General features: G+C 42.9%; 1 protein-coding gene across 1 annotated transcript; it reads left to right on the forward strand.

Moving 5' to 3' along the window:
* Window positions 1-618: 618 nt before the first annotated feature.
* LOC308276551 (proteasome activator complex subunit 2-like) lies at window positions 619-8725 on the forward strand (the record flags this gene model as incomplete). The annotated part of the gene is given in 5 exon segments (XM_080715380.1): window positions 619-719; window positions 3311-3368; window positions 6377-6468; window positions 7922-8516; window positions 8519-8725. Coding segments are annotated over 5 exon segments (1053 nt in total).
* Window positions 8726-12405: the final 3680 nt, after the last annotated feature.

Here is a 12405-nt window from a genome sequence, read left to right on the forward strand (position 1 = left end):
GATCAAGGCCAGCCTTAGCAATTTAGCAAATTATTCAGCAACTTAGTGAGACCCTGCTTTAAGATTAAAAAAAAATATATAAAAAACCTGGGGGTTTAGCTCAGAGGCAGAATGCCCCTGAGTTCAATCCCTAGAACCAAAGAAGAAGCAGGAAGAGAAGAAGAGGAGGAGGAAGAAGGGGAGATCAATCCATCAACAGAGAATAACAAATTACTAAATTTTTTTATCTTCATATGTTGGATGATCAGATGGTAACCAAAGTGTTTGTGACTGAGCTCAGACACATATAAGCCCAAGGGAAGCTCTGGACTGGAATCACAACAAGTCCGCCCTTTCGTTAAGTCGCTGTTGCCTTCTCAGGCCCTACTAAGAGACAGAGTGCTTAAGGATGGGATGCCAGGGGACCATGTGACCTAAGATACCCAACCTAAGCTGGGTACTAGGTTCTAAATCGTGTGCACCTAGCAGCAGCTCTTCATTATCCAGTGATGGATACAACATGCGATTATTCCATTGTGCCTATTCCTGCTCTCCCTCCCTAACCAAAACCTGAGACCTCACAGAGTCCTGTACGATCATCAACTAAAGAAGGAAAAGGCAAAGCTTGCTTTACGGATAATGTTGCACAAGAACCAGTATCAGCCTGCAATGGGCCCTGAAGATCATAATTCCGCCTACGGTCAGTTGCATGAAGGCAGAATGGAGAAAAAAGTCCATGTGTAGGTAGAATTTCTTAGGGTCAGCTCTGCCTCGAAAAGAGATAATCTGAGGTATTATTTCATATCAACTCATGTATGGGTCAGACATTTAAAAGGAAAAAAATGTTGAAAGTGAAGAAAACAACTTCTCTTGTTTTTCAGGTCTCTCAAATGTCACCCAGGGAGTTGAAAATACATGTCTCACTGAACGTAGGCCAGAAGGTCCCAAAGTGGAGAAGGTGCTCAATAATTAGGGAGGCAAGATGACCTGCATGAGGGCTGTCTAGAAGCTGAGATGGCTGAGGACAGAGGTTAGAATGGTGTTGCCCTCATGGCAGAGACTCTGCTTCACCTCCTCTGGCTGACCAAGTGTCTCAACTAAGTGTCCAATTTGCCAGAAGCCTAAGTAAGCAATGCTGGTGGAGACTGCTACTATTCACTCAATACTAACATGATCTCCTACTTTTCCTTGGTCACACCAGTGTGGCACGTGACTGATGCTGGCTGATGGGCGATGATCAGACTCAGACTCGGTTTGGTGGTACTCCTATACTTGAGAGGTGGAGACAGGGTAGCAGGTTTAAGGCAAGCCTCAGCAACTGAGCATGAACCTCAGCAATTCTGCAAGACCACTTCAAATCTTTAAAAAGCAGGAGCCAGAGAAGGGCTGGAGGGATAGCTTAGAGGTAGAAAGTCCCTGGGGTCAATCACCAGTACCAATAAATAAATAAATAAAACTTGTAGCGTATGTGAGGACTCCCCAGCTGTGACCGCACACTCCACTTGACCCGCATACCACATAAAGAGGTCCGAGGATGCCACGCTGCGCAGTACGACATGAAGGACAATTGCCCTCAACCACCTTGGAATTTGTATGAGTAAGAATTCACTTTTCGTTGTTTAAGATTCCAGGGCTTGTTTATTTAACCTATATCCTACCCTGCCCTATTCTAGTTAACCTATCAACCCTGATCCAAAGCTACAGAAAAATGTCCAGAGCAGACTATCCAAGCACCTGGAAGCAGGCTATTTATATGGACCCCATCTATAAGAGAGGAGATGAAAAATTGCCCTTACTGGAAAAGCTACTTACACTCAAATGAATTTTCTTCCCTCTTTGCCATGTTTTTGCTACTAACCTTGGAATAAAACCATTCACCTTAATGGCCTCTCACAGAAGTTGTGCTGCTTTCTCACCAGGCCAGTTCTACAGCTCTAGTGTTGGGCACTGTTCCCAGAAATTTAGCCTAAAGCCTGCTTCTCTGGGACTACCAGGATCCTTTGTGATGCCTCCTATCTATTAATAAATTCCATTTCTACTTAAACTAGCCAGAGCCCATTCTGTTGTTTGCAAGGAACACCCCTGACCACATTTTCCTTCTCTCACTTGAATATGCAGGGGAGTAATTTTTCTGGTCATTCATAACCTGACGGCGCCCTCTCAGGTAACTCCCAGCTAGCAATCACTTTCAGAGGGATCTTCTATGCAGTCCCGTACCTCCCAGTCATAAGGAATGACTGAGACTTCTTGTTCCAAAATTCTCCCCTGCATTCCCTTTCCGACTAAATCTTCTCTCTTAGCCTAACGCTGGCCTATTTACTGATGAAATATACTTTCCTGTCGGTGAACATGGCGACAGCTTTGGCTGAGTCAAAAGCCTAGCTCCTCGTCCATCTTTCAAGTTGGAAGCACATCCCTGGACATGCCAGTGCTTTGAATGCAGTGCTCATCTAGCCTTCCCACTCTTCAACAATCATTCTGTCTGCTTTTTGGGGGTTACGCTTTGCATAGCAATACGGTCTTTTTAGCAAACGCCTCCAGAGTGTCAAGAAATCTGTCAGTGTCATTTCCAAATAGGAACAGAGTGGCCTGCATGCTAAAGCAGGAGAGAATGCCAGGAATTGTTCCATTGGCCCAGTTGATGAGGAATTCCTTAATTCTAGCAAACTGTAGAAGTCTCTATAGCCATCTCTCCTTGGAGGACAGTCTCACTGCCATCTCGGCTTCCAGCTGAAGAGCAGGGCTGAGCTAGGCCACCGAAGAATGTTGTTTTCAAAGTGCTAGTATTGCTGGGTGTGGTGGTTCACGCTTGTAATCCCAGTACTTGGGAGGCTGAGTCCGGAGGATTGAGGGTTCGCGGCCAGCCTCAGCTACTTAGGCACTCTGCAACTTAGTGAGACCCTGTTTCAAAATAAAGAATAAATTAGGGCAATATGTGTAGATTGGAGGTAGAATGGGCCTGGGCTCAATCCCCAGACCAAAGGAGGGGAAAAAAAAGTGTTAGTATTGAAATAATCACACTATTTCAATAGTAACTGTGAGGGAAAAAGCACATTTCTTGATGCCGTAATTAAAAAGAGATTTAGATCCAATGTGGAAATTCCCATGAATCCTACTTAGTCCCCTTATCTCTGTCAAAGCAAACTTAGTTTCACATCAATGGTGCTTCTCATTTATCTTATGCTGAGGATTTATTTCTTATGCAAAACTGTTCATTTCTACCAGCCTGGAACTTTTTTTACAAATCACATTCTCTTCTTCACGAATTTCATTAAGCCAAGGTGTCATCAGACTGAAAATCTGCAGACACAATTTTGGCTCTTTTCTGCAGGCAACTCAAGAGGAGGGCCCAGTGCAGGCAGCGGCAGATCAGCAATGGAAAGAGAAACGTAGGCAGTGTGTGGCAGTTGACAAAGTTTTCTGCTCTAACCCAAAGTTGAACCAAGAGGTGTCTAGACTGTGCCACGACTATCTATGGCCTATCATTTTGGGGGAAAAAAAGAGACAAGTAGAACTTGAAAATGTTTTGCCCCCAGGATGTGTACACGGGATCTTGGCTAAGAATTTGATACCAAGAAATACCCAGATAATCACAAAGATAAAAACTCCATACTTAGATGATAGATTAAGTGGATTATTTAAATCCCATGTGTATTATTAGTAGTAAGGTAGGAAAGATTGAAGGAATAAAATAAATCGGTAAAAGGAGAAAGGAAAGAGAGACTGTAACTTTAAAAGCAATACTCCTAGCCCTATTTTATTCTTTATTTTGAAACACGTTCTCAGTAAGTTGCAGAGGGCTTCACAAGTTGTCGAAGCTGCCTACAAACCTGCGATCCTCCTGTCTCAGCCTCCCAAGTACTGGGATTACAAGCCTGGGCCACCATGCCTGGCTATAGAATGTATTTTTAGACTGATCAAAAGAGCATGGTATTATTCAAGGTCAAACGATATGGGTACCGAGGGCTATCCATCAAATAGATAATGTCAGCTGAAGACTCCAAGGATCAGACCACTGTCACCTGCTCTGTGTCCAAGATCAAAGGAATCAAATTCATTATGCTGACACCACCCCCACCCCGCCCATGCTCTCTAGTGTCTTTTAATCTTTTAAAGAACCATGCGCTCCCAAAAGCGTCTCTCTACTCTGGAGATGTTCCTCATTCTCCCTTGAATGTGCATTTCTTGTTTCCCTAAATAAATCTCTGAATGTCTATGACTGGCTCAGGGTAAAATTCACCCTCCCAGGCCATAGTTGCATTTCTCTCTCTCCTCCATCAGAAACTCCCATGGACCCTTCAGGGAATCAACCCTTTTCCCCATTAAGTAGTAGGCATCACAGACAAAATCGAAATCTGAGCGGATAAAGAAAATTAATTTATCTACAGAATTTCAAAGGAAAATAATGAGAGAAAGCAAAGTAAAAGAGCTAAACTTTATTCATATGTAATGAGGGACAGGCAAAAAGAAAGAGATGAACAGTTATGATCTGCATCATAATGCTCAAAATCAGAGCCATGTCAAAGCAGTCAAAACCCTACAATTAACCCCAGGTCAAAACCAAGAATATCTATTTATCAGTGCACTTTCTAGCTCTGTGTCCAATTAGGCCCCAACAACTCCCTGCACTTCATCCCCCTGATGGTATGGGTGTCTAATACCTGTCAATGCAATTTCTGGATCGCTAATGAGATACTCCTTGTTCATTCCATTAGTCTTCATAATCACTACATTAAATCATTCTCCTGGTGTTTTCCCCAGCAACCATTTGGAGCCATTGCAGCATTTCTGTTTCCCCTGTGTCTCAGCTCTGAGCTGCCAGTGGTCATTTGGTATTTTATCATTTCTTTTTTCTCATAAATGTAGCCATTCCAGTATCTTGCAAACAACCAAGCAACTGCTTTAAGACCTTATTTGAACTTGAACTTCCTATCAAGCTCTCTAATTAAACCACAATATCATCACTCCTCTGGTTTACAAGATAATCATCTGATTCCCTTTTGTTAAACTATTCGCCCTTTGGCCTCATGATTTTATTCACTTGGGAGCTAGATTATAGCTTCCCACTCTAAAGCCACAGTGGAATTGTTGTGACTTGTTACAAGTTTAATTAATGCCAGACAATGCCAGTCCAATTTCTAGCTTAATTCTGCCTCCTTTCATAAAGCTGCTCTGTCATTTTGCTTTCAATAACTTTCTTGATTAGTATTTTTCCAAGTGTTTCTAAACTCATTCCTCCTGTGAAATTAAAACATTCCTACTGGGTGTGGCTGCTCACTTTAAGAACTTGATGATTTTCGGTATCTTTTCAAATTAAGGCCAGTGACACATGCATATCTATGTTTATAACACCACAATTCACAGTAGTCAAATTATGGAACCAACCGAGCTGTCTTCCAATAGATGAAAGAACAAAGAAAAGGTGGGATATGCACACAATGGAAGTTTACTCATTCCCGAACAATAGAATTATGTCATTTGCAGCAAAATCGACAGAATTCGAGAGTATTACGCTAAGTGAGATCAGTCAGTTTCACAAAATGAGGGTCTTTGTTTTCTCTCATGGGTGGAAGCTAGAAAGAAAATATGAAGCAAAAGAGACTTCAGGTAAATGAGGAGAAAAAACAGTAGAATAAAGGATGTGGGCTGGGGAGAGAGGTGAGGAGGGGGAAAAGAAGGCTGACGAAAGAAACAGCTCAAATAATGCTTTTTCCACATATGAAGGTATCACTACCAATCTCACGTGTATGGGAAAAGAGAGGGCTGGGATCCAGAGGGAAACGTGTCCAGTGCTGTGTACATGTATGTTTGTGTCACCGAACCTCATTATGGTGTATAATTATAATGTACCAATAAAAGAGCATTCAAGGGTTACATGTTTAGGGTTACGTGTCTGGTCACTGAGCTTAAGGAAGAAATAAAAATGGTAAGATCATCATTGTGATGACCTCATAATAGATAGAACAAAGTACATCTTATAAAACTCTTTCATGCACCTTCCTCCATTTGATCCTTAAGAGCAGATATTACCATGTCCACTTTTAAAGCTTAGGCTCCACTGTTTTGGTGAGAGAGAGCATCGGGGCAGAAGGCATGAGGGAGCAGAGCTGCTCATCTCAGAGTGGCTGGAAAGCAGAGACAGAGACACAGAAAGAAAGGGGCCAGACACCAGACACAGTCCCCAAGGGCGCGCCTCCAAGGGCCTACTCCCTCCCGCCAGGTTCTGTGCCTCAGGTTCCCACCACTCCCAGGAATCCATGCAACTGTGAAACCCTCAGTGGATGAATCCATCAAGGAGGTCGGAGCCCTCAAGATCCAATCACTTCCCCAAACCACCTCTGAACCTGCTGCACCGCATGGTCCCTTCAAAACATGAGCTTTTTGGGGGGAATTTCAGATCCGAACCATAGGGCCCCCTAACCCCTTCAGACTGTGCTGTGGACTAAAATTTGTATCCCCAGGATATCCCCAGTGTGATGATATTAGCAGGTGGGACCTTGAGATGTGATTAGGACATGAGGGTGAAGTCTTCAAGAATGGGATGAGCATCATTACAGTGGACTAAAGAGAAAGGAGTTCTCTCTTGTCTCTCTGAACAGAAACCATGCCCTCCCCAGGCACTGAATCTGGACTTCCCAGTCTCTAGAACAGTAAGAAAGACATTTCTGTCACTTACAGAAACATGTAAGTATTTTATCATATCTGTGTGACTTGGCCAAGACAGGGAGGTGCAAGACCCTTCTAGCCATAGGTTACTACACGCTCCCTCATACTTCTGCTAAGATGACACAAATACAAACAGAAGCCAGGGGCAGAGTTGAAATGGGTTCTTTCACACAGAGGTGATCATTGAATCTGGGACTTGAGTTGAACATTCTGGAAATCAAATCATCATGAGATAAGAGCTACAGGTTGATGAGCAAACTTGAGGAAGTATCCCAAGTGAGGATATCAGGAAGGCAAGCTAGAAAAAGGACAAGCGTCATGGTTAGGTGCAGAATGTCCGCCGAAGGGCTGGCTCATGTATTAATGTTCAGAGCGGCTACACCTAAGCAATGAGGGCTGTGATGGGCTTACTGGGGGCAATGTAGGCAGGTGGGGTGTGGCTGGAGTCGTGGATCCCTAGGATGTGGCTACAGGGACTGTACCTGGGCATTTGGATCCCCCTTGCTTGCTGTCTTGATTCTGGCCGCCACAATCTGAGAGCGGAGCCTTGCTCGCTCCCTCTCTGCTTTTTACCACCAGGTCCTGAGCTCCACAAACCTGGCCTCACGTGAACGGAACCCTCAGCTCCCCAGAAGGCTGAGCAAAAAAACCTTCCTCTTCGTTGTGTGTGGTCAGACTTACTGAGTCACAGCAGAGAGAATGCCATCTGAAACACTCGGGAAGGGAAGAACGCAGGGTCAGAGGACTGGAGGATTTTAAGTAGGGGTGGTGACTGAGATCTTGATGAGGAGGAAGATAAGTGGTTTGCTGTGAAAGCCCCAGGTCAGAGTTCATGAGCCCATTTCCCACAGGCAGCCGCAGAGAGCATTCATTAGCCCCACAGGAGGGAAGCGCCTCCTGGGTTCATTCTGCCAACAATCACTCTCCTTCCGATATGAACTGGGGCTGATAGAAGATCTGTTCACTGCTGCAGCTCGGCTCTCTGCTGACCTTGGTATCCTTTGAGTTTTATCCCAGAGAAAAGCACCGAAATTGAGCAATTCCCCAGGCACAGGGTATAGAATTTGAGAATAACATAAAAACAGAACTGTCTTCATGCCTGGGTCTCCTGGGTTGTGTGGCCGCATCTTGTAGTTTCAAAAGAAGAATGCAGAACAGTGGGTGACTCCAGCACAATGTAAAGCAATAAGTACGTTGGGAGAATTAATCATATGCTTAATAAGAAGATAAGTATGTATGAGACTGGGAACTAAGTAAAATGGTCACATCTTTCCAGGAAGAAAAAACTTCACGACCAGAGATTTTGCAAGTGGAGCAGCTTGGCCAAGCCTTGTGCGGTGCGCCTGAGCGGGGAGGCTCGCAAACAGGTGGATGTCTTCAGACAAAACCTTTTCCAGGAGGCTGAAGAATTTCTCTACAGATTCTTGCCACAGAAAATCATATACCTGAGTCAACTCTTGCAAGAGGATTCCTTCAACGTAGCCGACCTGACTTCCCTCCGGGCACAACTGGACATCCCCATCCCAGACCCCCCACCCAAGGATGATGAGATGGAAACAGATAAGCAGGAGAAGAAAGAAGTCCCTAAGTGCGGCTTTCTCCCCGGGAATGAGAAGGTCCTGGCCCTGCTTGCTCTGGTTAAGCCAGAAGTCTGGACTCTCAAAGAGAAATGCATTCTGGTGATCACATGGATCCAGCACCTGATCCCCAAGATTGAGGATGGAAATGATTTTGGGGTGGCAATCCAGGAGAAGGTGCTGGAGAGGGTGAATGCAGTCAAGACCAAAGTGGAAGCCTTCCAGACAACCATTTCCAAGTACTTCTCAGAACGAGGGGATGCTGTGGCCGAAGCCTCCAAGGAGACCCATGTTCCCTCCTTGGGGCTGACTCAGCTTTGCCTCCCACATCCCAGATGGATTACCGGGCCTTGGTGCATGAGCGAGATGAGGCAGCCTATAGAGAGCTCAGGGCCATGGTGATGGACCTGAGGGCCTTCTATGCTGAGCTTTATCATATCATCAGCAGCAACCTGGAGAAAATTGTCAACCCAAAGGGTGAAGAGAAGCCATCTATGTACTGAGCCCAAGACTAGAAGGAAAATAAATAACCTATACTTTGGGTGGAAAAAAAAATTCACGTGAAAAATCAACTAACATGCAAATAAGCATACAACAAACAGGAAAAATCATAATAAAACAACACCACAATACACTTTTCATGACTACCAACAATGTATGGGATTAACTATGGAAACAGAGACAGAAGAAGAATTCAGTCTCTGATTTCTTATTGTTGTTGTTCATGTGGTTTCTAACTTTTCTATACTGAACGTGATTGAGTATTGAAAATAAAGCAATACTTTTAATTTTTTTTTAGAAGAGAGCTTGATACTCAAAAATAATGAGCCCGTTTCCCACAGGCAGGCACAGAGCTGAAGTATGAGGCACACCCCTTCCTGACAGCTTGAACTTTTAAAAGTTCCTTGGATGGAGATGGTTCAAATTCTAGCTCTGTTACTTACCAATAACTGGCCTCCTGTACCTTCCTGAGTCTCAGCTACTTCATCTATATAACAGAGATTATGAGACTTATTTTATAGGAACCTCATAAAGATAAAGCATGTAAAATACTATCAAATTACCTGGCACAGAATAAGGGTCTAATTAATGTTTAGATATAATTACAATGATCATTTTGTGATATTTGTGTTAAAATAACACAAATCTGAAAAATGATGGGCATGAGGAGGTGCTTGCCACTCCTCTCTTCCTTACCATGTCCTTTTCTTTTTCTTTCTTTCTTTCTTTCTTTCTTTCTTTCTTTCTTTCTTTCTTTCTCTCTCTCTTTCTCTCTTTCTTTCTTTTTTTCAGTATTGAGGATGGAACACAGGGGCATTTCACCTCTGAGCTACACCCTATCCCTATTGTTACAGTTTGGAATGTGATTGTTACCGTCTAGAGGAACTGTCCCCAGGTGATGTAGGATAGAAGAAATAAATAGGTAGAAAGGAGATAGATAGGAAGGAAAAGTAAAAATATAACTTTAATATAAGAACCTGGAGCTGAAATGCTTCAGCCTCTAGTCCACAAACCAGTTCTCTTTCCCAGGCCTGACTCTCCCATAAATTCTTGGGAAGCCTGTAGATCCTAGAGTTAACAATATTTCCGAGAAAACCTATAACTCAGGATATCCCAGCTTATCCGTCAATCAATAAGGACCCCAATTAACCCAAGATCATCCATCCACCCTAAGGCTGACCAGACCACCAGACCATCAGGAAGCACCTCGGGACTACTGGACTGAGCTCATCCACCCTAAGGCTGCCTGCCCACCTGCCCACCATAAACTGCCTTGGGACTACCAGACTGAGCTCATCCTCACATACCTTCTCTAGCCCACCCCTCACGAAAGTCCCCTATAAGAAGAGAACCCTGAACTCCCTAAAATGCCTTCCTCATCTTGAGGTGGCCCGCATTCTCCTTGAATGTGTATTTCCTTCCCTTTTCCACAAATAAACCTCTGTCCATGTCTCTAACTGGCATGTGCTGAAATTTTTTTCCGTCACGTTAGCCAAGGACCCTGCAGATCCTGAGTTCCTGAGGGCTCACCCCAACACAGGGACCTTTGTTAGACCCCTGGGAATAATCCCCCCCCCCCAAACCGCGGGTTCTTGTCCCAACTCAGGACAGATATACATTGGTCAGGACTCTAGCTGAAGATTTAAATGAGTTCATTAAAAAGATAGAAATACAGAAAGCAGTTATAGCCCATGCCATTCAGGAGTGGCATAGGAGGGTGATTCAAATGAATTCACTGCAATACAAAACCCGGGACAGCTTTTATAGACATGAGTGCCTCCATCTTGTTCCATGTAATTCTGACGTGTTAAAGTCCTTGTAAAGTGCCTCCTCTCTCTTTTCCACAGAACTCACCCAGATTTCTCCTTTAAGGAAGGTCACTGACCCCTCCTCCTGTCTTTAGACTGAGGAAGTCCTAGCTCCCCTTCTTTTCATTTGCTAATTACTTTTAGCTAGGTTACAATAGCTGCTTGCTTCCTGGCCAAAACTGAAACCAACTCCTTCCCCAGATCTGCCCCTACCCCAATTTTTGAAATATATTTATTAATAATCAGAGCTTTCTCAAATCTTCTTAGACGATTTTAAATACTGGTACACCTATTTTTTAATCTCTTTTTATTTTCCAAAACAGGGTCTCACTGAGTTGTGATGGGCCTCACTCAGTAGCTGAGGCTGTCCAAGAACCTCTCCGGTCTCTGCCTCCCGAATGCTGGGATTACACGCGACCATGTCCATTTCAAGTGTGCTACGTGACATTCTGCTATCCTACACACAGTCAGGCAGTTACTGCGATCAAAATTAACATATGCATCATCTCACACAGTCGCATCATTTTTTTGTGATAAAGCACTTAAAATTTATTATTTTAGCAAATTTCTAGTATATTTCACAATAGTATTAACTGTGATCCACATGCCAGACATTGGCTATTTAGAATTATTCATCCCGCATAACTTCAACTTTGAACTCTTTGACCTACACTCTTTGACCTCTCCTCCCCCTTAACACCCTTGTTCACCCAAATAACCACAATTATACTCGTTCTATATATAGGACTATTTTTCAGAGTCCATATGTCAGTGAGTTCACTCAGGATTTTCCTTTCTGTGTATGGTTTATGTCACATAGCATAAAATCCTCCAGGTCTACCTATCTTGTTGAAAATGGCAAGATATCATTCTTTTAAAATATTCATTCATATGTTCTATTATGCAAATATATCACAATTTTTATCCATTCTTCTCTCAACACTTAGGTTGTTTCCATATCTTAGCTATTATAAGTAATTCTGCAATGAACTAGGAGGTGCAGCTATCTCTACCTGGTCCCGATTTCATTTCCCCTATGTATATGCCTAGAAGCAGAGTTTCTGAATAATAAAGCAGTGTCATTATGTATATGCATATGCATAGGTATATATATATATATATATATATATATATATATATATACACACATACATATACATTTTTGGGAGGTAGTACTGGGAATGGAACCCAGAGGCTTTCTAACTCTGAGCTATACCCCTAGCCCTTTATTTATGTATTTATTTATTTTTAAATAATAATTTCAAATTTCAATTTATTTTTTAAATAATTCTAGGTTGTTGAGACTCTCACTAACCTACCAAGGATAATCTTGAACCTGCAATCCTCCTGTCTCAGCCTTTCCAGTACTGGGATTACAGGTATGTACCATCAGACCCAGCTTATTTTAATTTTTTGAGGAAATACCATACTGTGAATCATGATGGCTGTACAGGTCTGCATTCCTATCAGCAGTGGACAAGTGTTCTCTTTCCCCCATATCTGCAATGATGCTTTTTCAGCTTTTTCATGACAAGCATCCTAACGGTTATGAGGTGGTACTTCACTATGGCTCCCCGCACAGTTCTCTGATTACTAGTAATGTTGATCATGTTTTCAAATTCCATTTGGTTGTTTTTGTGCCTTCTTTGGAGACATGCCTATTCAAGTCTTTTACCCATTTTCAATCAGTTTTACTTTTTTAACTATTGAGTTTTGTAAATTGTTTATAAATTTTGGATAGTAACCCTTTATCAGATATATGGTTCACAAACATTTTCTCTCAATCTGTAGACAGCCTTTTCATTTTGCTGATTTTGTGATATTCAAAAAAAAAACACTGCCAAGGCCAATGTCAAGAAGGTGTAGGTGGCCCT

Source organism: Muscardinus avellanarius, assembly GCF_963383645.1.
Source record: "Muscardinus avellanarius genome assembly, chromosome: 18".
NCBI classification, from domain to species: Eukaryota; Metazoa; Chordata; class Mammalia; order Rodentia; family Gliridae; genus Muscardinus; species Muscardinus avellanarius.